General features: G+C 40.1%; 1 protein-coding gene across 5 annotated transcripts in view; it reads right to left on the bottom strand.

The window, feature by feature from the left end:
• The window catches only part of LOC108138781 (laminin subunit alpha-1), a 73,316-nt gene that overhangs the window by 7,424 nt on the left and 52,701 nt on the right, over window positions 1–13,191 (bottom strand). For all 5 annotated transcript variants that reach the window (XM_017261252.2, XM_017261253.1, XM_017261254.2 and 2 more), the window contains 3 exons: window positions 1,078–2,437; window positions 696–951; window positions 235–631 (listed from right to left, as the gene is read on the bottom strand). In XM_017261252.2, the coding sequence (XP_017116741.1) occupies window positions 235–631; window positions 696–951; window positions 1,078–2,437 (2,013 nt within the window). The remainder of the gene's footprint in view (window positions 1–234; window positions 632–695; window positions 952–1,077; window positions 2,438–13,191) is intronic.

The raw sequence follows: 13,191 nt of genomic DNA, 5'->3' as shown, positions 1-13,191 counted from the left end.
CGGCCCATATCTAACGACACACAAAAATTTTCCAAATCGAACCTTTACTTTAGAAGTTAATAGGAAAGTTTTAATTATGACGTCACTGCATATTTGAAAAACTGATTCATTACATTTGAGAGAGCAGAAGAGAGCGAATATAATTGTTGCAATAGTTATTTTTTTAAATTTGTTAGCTAAGTAATGGGTGCCACTCTGGACCATAAAGTCTGTTTCCTAATCAATTCAACTTACTCCTGCATCCGTTATCCACCAGATGGTGTCGTTCCGCCTGGCACTTGTCGCACTTCATCCCAGTGACTCCTTCTCGGCAGAAGCATCTTCCCGTTTCCACATCGCAACCCTGTGTCCGTATTCCATCCGGATGGCAGTTGCATGGCTGGCAAGTGCTGTTGGGATACCTCATGGGATCTCCAAAGAATCCCGGCTGGCACCGCTCACACAGACGACCCGTGTAACCCTGTTTGCAGACACAACTGACTTCTCCGTCCCAAACATTGCAACCGCGGGCAAAGTTCCTATTCGTTTCCGGACATGGACAAGCCTGACAGCCATGTACCGAGTTGGGATCCCCGTAGAAGCCCTCAGCACATTGATGGCAGTGATCTCCGCCGCTGTTATCACGACAGTTCTAAGGGTTAAATAATTACACGGCATTTTATTTTAATTCAGATAATCAACTAAGTTCCATTTACCTGACAAACTCCAGTTTCTCGGTCGCAATCGTTGCTGCGGCCATTGCAATGACAGGGAGCCGATCTCCCAATCAGATCCTCAATGAACACACTCTCCACAACGGTGGTGTTTCGCCAACGGTAAAAGGATCTTCCAGGATCCTGACAGGACAAGCCATCAAAGCGCTTGGGACATCTACAACGCTCAACACCCTTGGCTATGAGATTGGTCGAACCCTTGATATAGATTGCCGCATCCATGTGCACATTCTGGAGGCTGAAAAGGATTTCGAAGTTTGTCGTAAGTTTCAAAAAGCTTTCTAGAGCACTACCTTATCTAATTTAGTCTTAGTTTTAACCTATACATATTTTTAAAAATATTTTACGATTTCATTTCACTCACACAACTTCCTGGAAATCGGCAAAGGCAAATGCCCGTATGAATATGTGTCGAATGTTCTGAAGGGCGGCCATCAGGGTATTCCGGTCCACGGCCTGGCTGGTGTGATGGTACTTCCAGAAGGACTCATGCAGCGGCACGCGATGGGTCACGTTGAGGGAGTACTCGAACTCCTCGTACTCGTAGAAGTCCAGCAGCAACTTGGAGTGGGCATGCAGCTGCACCAGGGGATACTGACCCAAAACATTGCGCTCCAATGGCTTGTGGGCACCCTCGGTGATGAGAGTGAAGTAGAGGAAGCCACCATAGCTGCTGGTCCGATCGCCGTAGAACTGCGGTGGCAGTTGGAAGTAGAGCGGATGGTAGAACTGTCCGTATGCCCCAATGGACACATTTCCGGTGGACTTGGGCACCAGACTCAGATCGTTCATGCGCTGGATCTCCGCATCCTCGCGATGGAAGCCGCTGCCCTCCATCTGCACCACCACAATGTACTCGTAGTCCGCGCTGGGCACATGCTGGGGTCTAATCTGCTGGACGCTGAGGTTCCGGGACTCCGGCATGCGGATGTGGCCCCAGGACAGGTCGCTCTGCTCGCACTCGCCGGAGCGACCGAAGCAGAAGCAGCGCGTGCAGCCCTCGGGATTTTGGGCAGACAGTCCAAAGGTGCTCTGCATGCAGGTGTCACACTTGAGACCCACCACCAGCGATTTGCACGGGCACTGGCCATTCGAGTCGCAGGCAATGGAGCCATCCGACTGGGTGAACGAGCCCTCCGGATTGCAGCCGCATCGCCGGCACTCCGGATAGCCAAAGTAGCCAATGGCGCAGGTGTCGCAGTTCCTGCCCGCATAGCCCTCACGGCACTGGCACTGACCATCGCCGCTGGCACACTGCTGACCAATGGAGCCGATGTGATCGCACTGGCATTCCCGGCAGCCCAGACGAGCCTGCCAGCCCCAGGTGCCCGGCACACATTGTCCACATGCCAGGCCACGGGTGAATTTCGGACAGATGCAACGGCCATTGTGCGGATCGCACACCTGACCTTCCGATCTGCAGGCCGAACAGCGCTGGCAGCCTTCGATACTGAAGCCGAAGAAGCCCTCGGTGCACTCGTTGCAGTGCTGACCTCCGACCCCGATCTTGCAGTCGCACTGCCCCGTCCACGGGTTGCACTCGTGACCCCGCGACCCGTGCGGATCGCAGCGACAGTCCCGACAACCCTCGCCCTGGGTCAGGTTCCAGTGGCCCGAGCGGCACTTGTCGCATCTCCTTCCCGTCACATTGGCCAGGCAGGCACACTGGCCCGTCCGCTTGTCACAGTCCGCAGACAGCGATCCCACGCTACTGCAGTGGCATTCTGGAAGGAGAGAGGAGACACATTTGTTGTTAGCTAGTGTCAGTTATAATTTTTGATAATAGTTTTTTCAAATGTAGAGAATTAATACTATTTTAGATGTTTTTAGTTAATAAGATTTTTATTAAGTAGGAGCAATCATTTAAAAGAGATTTTATTACGATTTTTAATTTTAAGCTTTTTATTAAGGTCTACTAGAAAAAAATATGACCTAAAGCTACTTTTATTTCTTAACTTAACTTTTGATGGCATTTAAAAATGTAAAGTTTTAATAAATTAATATTTTTTCTGTGTCTTAAAAAAGAAAAGTATAAAAATACCAGCATATATTGATTTAAAGAAGGGGATTTCTAATATCATTCATTGCTTACTACGACACTTGCAGTTCAAAGTTTTATAAATAATAAAAATCGAGATTCCATCAATAAATCATTTCCTATGTTCGATTCTAACATTTAATGGCGTTCCTGTGAGCTTTCCCTGTCTTGGGTTACTGGGCCACAACTACGTCATTGTCAGTGGCAGCAGGCAACTAACTGCACCTAAACAGCCACCAAGTGGCTCGCGCAGAGCCACAAGACCCAGTAGACCCACCAGATTCACTAGACCGCTAGCCAGTTGGTGGGTTTGTGGGTTGCGCGTAGGCAGAGCCCCAAAGTCCGCCCACATTTGCATAGAGTTTCCTATTCGGGCGACAAACGACAAATGCGACGACGTTGGACCCCGAAAAAAAAACTGTGGGAGACGACGACGTCGGAACAAGCCAGACAAGTCTGCCAGGCACATGAGCATGTGGACAGACAGGAGGTATATACGAAAATAAATTCATTCATAAATCCGGTAAAACCAACGCAAAAACACTTTTCAAATTGATTGCACGATCTATAAAAAAAATAAAGTTAAAATATAGGCAAAAAGTGCATTCAAAATTGGTAGAGAGTCGGCAGCCTGAAATTACGAATGTTTAGTACTCTACTTTGCTAAAATAAAAATAGTTTTTTATTAAATAATTGCTCAAGTTTTTTTTAAGCTTTAAAAGTAAGTTGATATATATTCAAGCTATTATTCTATTATGTTGTTAAAAAAAAGTTTAGCTAAGTTTTGTTTTATGCGATTCAAAAATACAGTAAGAAAGCCCACTTTTATAAGTACAATTAGAGTTCTGCACAAAATTGAAGTACGGGTTAACTTTAAATCCTTATGAAGTAGATTGCAAATATACTTGAACCAACTCATAGTGTAGGTATGGAAATATGAACAAGCTTAGCACGCGACACGATAGGATTGGTGATAGTAGATCCACTCTAAAAACTGCTCCATGGTCTTCCAAGACTATTTCGGGTTAAGGGGGAGAAGGAAGCTGCGCCTTGAGGCACTTGGCATATGGCTGAGACTTGAAAGCTGAAAACTGAAGACCGAGTACAGTGCAGCTGTCAAGTGCTTGTTGCCAGCGTTCGGGGGATTTGCATTTTTATGAATGAAATGAGTGGCGAGAGAAAGGCATACGACTACGACTACGACTAGGACTCCTTCAGACGTAGCCACCTCCAATAAAAAGTTCAATCAACTGACGCCATTCAGAGATGTTTGGCCTGGGCAAATGATGTCATTAAAGTTTACAATGAGAATCACGACTCTTCCTCGTATTCGATTTGGTGCTTTGACTTCAGTTGAAAATGCGTTTGTCATGGCACACAGTTTGAGAGTCACTTGCACACCCACTGGAGATTTATTGCGTGGGTCTTGAGTCTGTTTCTGTTTGGTTGTTAGTCCCTCCTCGGGCCTTTGCTTTTATTGACAATTTTGTTTCTTGTTTTCCTCGATTTTGTATTAATGAGCACGTTTTGTTTGTTTTTTGTTTTATGTTTTATTTTTTCCCCTTCAGTTATATCTCGCTTTTCTGGCTGCCGATCGGTAGACTGGTCCGTTGGTCAGAAATCTCGTGTGTGGGCCGTCTTAAGAGTACTTCCGTTCGTTTAACGGTTTTCGACTTGAATGTGCGTAAAATTGTAGGGTTCCACTTCAGATTTGCATGGGCGGAATAGTTTGGGATTGATAGATTGTCATTTGCCTTGTCAACTGGCGATGGCATTTTAAATATGCTGAGAAATATCTATTAGGATGATGATTTTCCCTATTTCTCCTTACATATGAAATCGTCAAGACATCAAATTAATCTTTAGTCATTAGTTCAACTTTGATCGTGGCCTTGGGGCATGTCATTTCCACTGCACAACATGGCGTATACACAATGCGACTACCAATACTCAAGTTGTCTGACCATTCAACGCGGGCACAGTCACAAATCAAAAGCAATGCAATAAATTAACAATCAAATACTAATAATTCTGAAAATACCAAAGAATTGACAGTTTAATTGCAAAATCTTTTGCAAGTTGAGCACCAACCAAAAAATAAAAGACTACGAATTGCAGAAAAATGTAAGTGCTCTAAGCTCACTTGTTGAGCTTCAATTTGGAGCACGTGTTTTGTTGGCAACATACCTTATGTTGCTCTCGACACGACAAAATATTGATTAATTGATTTATGGGTTAGCTTACTGTACTCTGAGACAACGTTGCGTATGCGCAGTGCATGCTTGCCGTGAATTGTAATAAAAAACATGCCGATGGATGGCAATCAATTATCATAAATCTTAAATCAACGCTAGAAAAATACATTTTATAGCGGAAAATAATAAATAAACTACATTTTATTTATAAATCGGATTCATAATGTCAAGGGTTATTTATTAATTTCATAGTTATCTCAAAATTAAACAAGCTTACAGAACATTTTTCAAAATAAATGAATCATAAAACAACATTTGTTGATTAAACTGAACTTTAACACAATTACTAATAAATTTCGGAGTTTCACTGAGAGAATATCAATAATCGAATGTGTTAACGATTGCAATCCGATATTTCCACAAGTAATCATGCGGCAATTAAGCGTCTGTAGGCAACTGCGATAAAAATCAGTTGGCAACACGCTGGCTGACTGACTGCATAAATAAATGAATCAATAAACGAATGAATGAGTGAGTGAATGAGTTGCATTCAATTGAGTGATTGACTCACTGACCAACAGACTTGCCAACGACTTCTATACACACAAACATAAATTGACATTTAAAATGTCCGAAATGATGGATACCAAGTTAGTTGGCTTTTGTTGCCTTGTTAGCCGCCGCCCACTGTTGACCCACATTTAAAGCAATGAAGGAGAGAGTAATTGGAGGACCACCCGGCTAAAGTCGTTCCGAATTTCGTTATTTTTACCTCCTCTCTGGCAGCCTTAGTTAATTAACCCGTTTGCATAAATTTTCGGTGCAGGCCACCAACAAAATCCCGAACCCGAACCAGTTCTACTCCTCGACCGGCTGTCGGGACATTATTTATGCTTTCTTTGATCGAACTCGGCCCGGCACGTCATAATAGTCGCAATCCACCGCCTCCTCCTCGCCGAATTGGCCACCTCAATTGTTTTCGTGCCCGTCGTAAATTAATCGAGTATTAAGTTGGCCAGGAAATTGTGTTTGACTCCTCACTGGCCACGTTCTGGCCCGGCCTCACCACTCTGTAATGGCTGGGTGTATTTGAGAAAATAATAGAAAAATTAATTATAGCATTTTGTTTGTTGTAATAAATGGCTTCCGAGTGTCTTGCTGTTGGGTTTGGTGTTGGGATCAACGGCGCCCGATAAGTGGTGGCGTCTATTAAAGTGGCCACATTAAGCCCGATCTCGTATGCAATTTATAAATATCTGAGCCGTGTTGGCTTAGTTGACTTCATTGCGAATTGAGTTGAGCCAGATGTGCATATCGTGTTGGAGATTATTGTGCCTGGCAGTGTGATGATTGTATATCGTTTAACCAAATAAACGGAAGCGGAAGCTTGGTTGATATATATAAACAAGATAAATATGTTTAACAAATATGTAAATTTTTGATTGTTTTGTTAAATGAAAAACTAACCAAATTTGTAGGAAGTTTTCTTGGTTTTTATCATGTGATAAAAGTAAAGGAAAGAAAAGTCATAAATCTGGGACATTACAAAAAGTATAAAAGATTTCCTTTAAAATCGCCGAAAAAATAAGATCTGCATTTAAAAAGAGGTTTATGGTAATACTTCCTTTTAACTCACTTCAAACAATGCTATATAGTCGATTGTGTAGGCAAGAAACATGGTAATAAAAGATCTATGAACACCGACCGAAAAAGCTATAAAACGAAAAAAAAATATACATGAAATCACTTAATGGCTCAACATTGCAAACTGTTTGCGCAAATAATTTGCAAGCATTATAAACCGAAGACTCTCAAGTGATGTGCCGAAAACCGACTTGAATTTTTAACTCAAAAACTAATGTGCATAAATTGGCACGCACAAAGCTGTCAGCAAAAATAAAAAAAAACGGTGACATGACCAAATGAATTTATAAACAAATGTAACATAGTGAAAATAAAGGCAAGCTTTAAAGGAAAATCATAAAAAATAATTTATCAATTATTTGCTAATAAAATGTAATATCTTGGGAAAACCCCAAAAGAAATACCGCCAACGCCTGATTCAAGGAAAAATATATAACACAAATTGGTGCTTCCAATGGGGTGCGCCTGAAATTTTTCTCGCATATCGGTTTTCACAGCCATGCGAATGTGACATTTGCAAAATGTTTTTCATATTTTTCGTATGCAAGTTGCCGCTGTTGTGCCCATAGCAAGCCACCACTGCAATCTATTTCGTCTGGGACTTGTTATTTATGTTTCCTGCAGTTGCAAAAACGTTTTCGTTTTTGCTGTTTGTAATTTACAATATTTTCGGCGGCTTGCTCATTAGTCAATGACATGCTGAAAATGGCGAGAAATATTTTTGGCACATTTAAATGCAAATTAATGTGCCATTCATTTGCGGCTACTCCAATCCATCATGCTGCGAATAGTTTGACAAGCATTGGCAAAGGTCATAGCGTCTCGAATTGATGACCGCCTCTATATTTTGTGGATTGCAAAATCTCAGATGTGAACATTGGAAAATCTACATGTGGGTAATACCAAAGTTTATGGTATGCAAAACGGTACCCGCATAAGAAAATTTGCATATGGGGATTAAATATATACATTTTATGGTCACTTGCCACTTGTCTTATGGCCGCTGAAAACTTAAATTCGTCTGGTGACTTCGTTAAAAAATAAAATTAGCTATAAAAGTTAACGCTCTTTGCACATACTCATATAAAATAGAGCGGTCGAAAGAAATACGATGCTATAAGGATTAAGCTGCAACGATGAATAAATAAAAAAAAACGATTAAACATCAATGAATATGTTTTTCAGATTTCCCGGGGTGTTTTTCAATCGCACATCGTAAATGAATCGTAAGGAAGCGATCCGATCCGACTGGTTGCATCTTTCTAACAACTTTCACACTCCAGATTTGCAATTCGCAGATGCGAACGCCAACAGCTTCTCACGTATTTAACCGAACTATCTCCACATGCCATAAAAACGTCAAATTGAATTTTATTTCAATTAACAAAACTATTGGCCGCCCCTTTGGCCTCCTCCGCCAGACGACTGATCAAAATTGAAACCAGGTAGGTACATTCAATGAATATTGCACGCTATCACATATATTTTTCCTTTTTGGTTTGGCCAGCAGCGTTTTCAATTTGGCCCCACACAAAAAACAATTCGCAAGGAGTCTGGCTTAAATATTTGATAGCCGTGGCTTTTAAAATTAGAAATACATGTCGCTAATAAAGATAAGGATTGGTTCGACGGGCTTTCCGTAAAATGCAGCTGCGAGGGTGTTTCAAATGCGGGCCTTTAAAGTTAATTAAAAATAGCTGGAAGTGCAGCCCAGTTGTAATTAAAACTCAACAGCAATTAGCCAAAAACACATCAACTTAGGTACAATATTTTTTGATTGCTGGTTTTTGGAAGGGGCGGAAACTTCTTTGTTAAAGTTGTGTAATTAAAAAGATTGTGTTAATGCTGTGGAGCTTTGAAGTAATTTCAAAGCTTAGCATTAACACAATCTTTTAAGTTACACAACTTTAACAAAGAGCTTTCAGCCCATTAAAAATCCCTTTTATTTATCCTGTTGATGCTGAAATTACTTATATATATATATATATATATATATAAAAAATATAGAAAATATAATTTAAAAAATTAAATTTTTTTCGCAGACCCTAATCAAAGATATGTTTAATTAAAATTGTAAAAAGTAACCTTATGTATCTTTTCTCTCACGTACTGAATATACAATATATAAGGGTATTAGCTCCCGTAAGGGTATTTAATCGTTTTTTACAAATATATTTTGTATCGCTTGGATTACTGTTCATATTTTGACACCGTGTGTCATGTAACAGTAACTGGCCTCAGTTTAATGCCGTTTTTGGTGTTGGTGTTGAAGTTGATGCTGTTTCTTTGCCGGCCTGTGGAAACACACACGCCTTTTGGACACTCCCACATAGTGGGGCTGACATACAGGTAACTTTGCATGTCCCATGTACGCGAACCGCCCCAGACAGGCAGGCAACTCAACCCGGAGATCCGGAGGCCCACAGACATGGAACACACCCATTTTGGAAGAGCTGGGCAGGAGCAGGAGAAGGAGCCGAAGCAGGAGGGACCCATTCGGGGCAGGAGCAGTCAAGCGATCGCGACCAAGTGACAGGAAATGCAATTTGAGTGCTCTAAACTTTTGACTGCGTTTAGCTTTTGATAGGCGAAAGTACACAAGTCTATTGGGAGTAATACACATGTGATTTCAGTTCTCCTTTTCTTGTGATTTGTTTTTTTTTTTTTGTGGGTGTTGCCGCCGCAGTGGGCGTAATCCAAGTGAAATATCTTTGATTTTAATTGGAATTGCTTAATTAAGCGCGCAAATTTGTTTCATGCCATTAGAAGCGGTACTCAAAGTTGATTGAGGTCAGATTTTAAGAAGAGTGGGGGAAATATCTTTCGATAATGAGGTCGGAAGTTACAACTTGTAGCTTAAATGGTTTATTTTCAAGAAACCTTAAAAATAGCCTTTTAATTAGCCTTTAAGCATGATTTATTTTTACTTTTATTGTAAAACCTTGGAAGTGGCTCTTAGGTCAGCCTATAACAAAGTCGGAGACCTCATAAAAATAAGTTTAAAAGTGTTTAAATATTATGCTCCTACAGTTTTTAAATTCAAAATAGATTGCAATTATAAGAGCAATCTTTAGGAATTCCCTGTGCTGAGCTCGTTTGTTTAGGATGTGTCTTCTGTCTTTAGATTTCAGCACACTGACACTTTCTCAAAGAGGCAGACTTTTTTTCCATTTTTTTTTGTCATTTAATGGTGAGTCCCCCCTAGTTTCCTCCTGCTTCATACTTAAGCACATGTTATATGCCAACTTCTTGTCTGCTTCGGCTGGGAGAAAAAGTTGCCGTATCATTTAAGCTGCCGCTTCGTTGTTTACGCATCGGCACAAACAATAACAGAGGCGCAGACAGAGATTCAGATACAGATACATTTGCTGAAACGGCAACGGCAACAAAATCATTTGAAGTGCATAGATCAAAGTCACCGAAGAGGCGCCAGTTCAGGAGTGGTGTTGATACTGCGGGATTTCTCTGTTGGCCAGAGGGGTTTTCATTTGTGGACCTGGTCTTCGATCGTCTCTGACCTCAGACAACCTGGCACACGTTGTGGGAGACTTGTTTCCAAATCAAAATTGCCAAATAAATATGAGAAACGTGACTTTGAGCTGAAGTCTGAAAGTACGACTAAGACTTTTGAACCCGTAAACCACATTTTTAAATAGAGGTGCCCCACGGAAAGATTAAATAGTGAAATTCACCCATGTCACTTTTTAATTTTCTCTCTGATTAACCTCAATTCCCGTTTCTGAAACCACAGACGACGACAGCTGCCTTAGGTTTCGTATTTCCGGTCTTTAAACTAGCTCTTAACTGGAAATTGATTTATTGTATTTTCCCCCTTTTGTTTACTAATTAGACATTTGTTTTACATTTAAAAAAATAAATCAAGCTTTAACATTAAAGCTAAATACAACAAAATATTTGATTATATAATATGTTTTATTTTTCGTTGTTGCAACTCCTATACAAACATTTTCACCAAGATATTTATGAGAGTCTTTGCCGTTGCAAAATGAATGCTTAATCTAAGCGTCAGAAAAATAATTTGCTTGCATTTTTTCGATCTGCTCAGCCGTTGGCATGGGTGCCATAACAAACAAGTTCTCCTTAATCAGATTTAATGAAAATTGAATAATAAATACTATCAGGCGTGCAATCGGGTAAGAAAAAATGTCTGCAAACTGCCGTAATATTTTGCTTTAATGTTTTCAAACACTCAGAAGCTGGCTGCCCAAAAACGTGGCTAAAAGTTTGGGAATTAATGTTTTCTTATAAGATAAATGAATATTGTGAGATAAATTTGGTATTTTGTTTGGTTGAAGCTGTTGAACTTGGCATTTTGCCATTTAAGTTTTTAAATCATTTTTGTATGATTTTTTTCTTTTTTGCGGCTGGTGTGTTTGGATTGTGGAAGACATAAATATATTTTTGGCGATGGATCCAGTTACTTGTGAATATTTTTTAACTTTAACTACATTATCAAAATGGAGTAAAAAAAATGCACTTTAGTCTGAGGTTACACAATGTTCAGGTACCACACACAGACAAATGGCCCTCGACCAACTGAACTTTAATCCATAAATTTCAACAATCAACTGCCGTGGGCCCTGCATTTTGTGAGTCAAGTCAGCTTAATGTCGACCTGAAATTGCGTCTGAGTCGACAAGATTGACACTTGCATTTGTCATTCGACTGGCTCATTTGCTTGTTTGTTGTTAGGGTTTGTTTATCCGTCCATTTGCTTCGCTAACAACAAGTTTTGTTACAGTATTTTTCTAGCTCTTTGAGCTAACCTCTTCCCTTGGCCACCCCTCCAAATTTTGTCTTTGTTTTTTCCTGTTTTCTGTTTATGCTTTTTTGCTGCTTTTTTTTCCGTGATTTTGGGCTTTGTGTGCAATTAGCGAGCGCATTGTTTGTTTGTTTTGTGTGGCACGTTTCATTGTAATTAAAAAATCGCCGTTTTGCCCGCGACAAGATTTGATTTGGCCAGTTCCATGCTCTTCCATAAACGACACCATTTATGTAGGTGTTCGATGTGGTTTTTCAGTCCGTCCCTCAGTTTCCATCCTATTTTTTCTGTCTTTGGCGTCGCGCTAGAAGATCTAAGACACTGAAAATGTCAATATTTGCTGCTGCTAACCAGCCAGTTGATTTTTTTTCGTTTCGGCTTATGTTTGTTGCTTGCACATGGCTTTATGCTAATGACGGTGTGAGATTCTGATGCGGTTTCGGTGGAGAGGGAGTCTGAGTCTAAGTCTGGGTGGTAAAGGTGGAAAACCACTGACCGGGAAAAAAACTAGGTCCCAGAGTTAAACGTTCCCAGTTCTATGGAATGCTACACTCCAGTTAACATTTAAAACCTTAATGGTTTTGGAAACTGACAGTTTTTAAGCGCTTTGCTTTGAAAATACCTTTTTTGAATTGACTACAAGTTAAATAGTTTGCTAAATTTATTGACATATTTAAAAGGGCACACAAAATCGAACTTTTTGAAATTTTCACAAGCCACTTGTACTTTTCCAAAAAAAATCCCTTTTAAACAATCAGCAATATCTTTGGGCAATGCCAGCTGATTGATTAATTAACTCATGGCATTTAAATTTGAATAAATCATTCAAAATTTAGAGAATAATTGATGAACCCTCAAATCTCATGCATGTCACAAATTTTCATAAATTTCTGTGAATTCAGCCAGACCATGATGCTGTGGTTGTGGTGTTTTTTTCAAAAGCAAATGGAACAAACCCCGTTTGGCATCGGATCAAAAAGCGGGGAGAATGTCATCAGAGCCTCCTGCTGGGCGCCACTTTACACACCAATAGCCAAAAATGGCCTAAAGGCGGCCACAACTGGCTGTTTCTCCGGCTCGCTGCACTTAATGCCAGATTCGTGCTGGTTTGGGGCCATGTCTGGAACTGGGATTTCATAGCTCTCCTCTCCGAAATGCTAATTGAACGCCAGGCCGACCAGGCAGGCGCCTAGTGTGTGTCCACCACCAGGGACAATCTATCAATGTGCGGTAGCTAGCTAAAGCTAAAGTTTAAAAAATGTATTTTTTTATTTATTTTAAAGTGTGTGTAATTTGATTTTCTTGCAAATTTGTTGAGTGATTTGATTACATAAGCAAAATAAAAAAAAATCAATTGCGAAGAGAAAATCAATAAGTTGTGGCAATTGATTTTTTCTTACCATTTTTCAGCCAACTGCATTTGCAAAATCTATTTTTTGAGCGAGTTTCAAAAATCTTTTTTTTCCCCTAACTACTTCGTTTATTCATTTAGTAGAGAGCCTGTCAACTGATTTGAAGCACAAACTTGCCTAATACTTGACCATTAACAACAACCAACTGTGAAAAAACCACTTGCAATCAAAATATTTGTGTATTCATTTGAAATACTGACACTTGGTAATGATAAGAAAAATGTTTGACAAGCTGTTGATTGTGTTTTCCTAATGCGATTTATTAATGTCTGCGTATCAGTCTAAGTGGTACTTGTGTGTGCAAGTGATGAGATTTTAATGGCCAGAAAGATAGAAAAATAGAGAGAAAATATGAAAATATTGGGTAAATATTGTTTTTATGTTTTTACTTTTTTTATTATCTACA

The sequence above is a fragment of the Drosophila elegans genome, unplaced genomic scaffold (genome assembly GCF_018152505.1).
Source record: "Drosophila elegans isolate 14027-0461.03 unplaced genomic scaffold, ASM1815250v1 contig_814, whole genome shotgun sequence".
In the NCBI taxonomy this organism is placed as follows: Eukaryota; Metazoa; Arthropoda; class Insecta; order Diptera; family Drosophilidae; genus Drosophila; species Drosophila elegans.
Note: the sequence above shows the minus strand (reverse complement) of the source record. Positions and strands in the feature narration are given on the sequence as shown.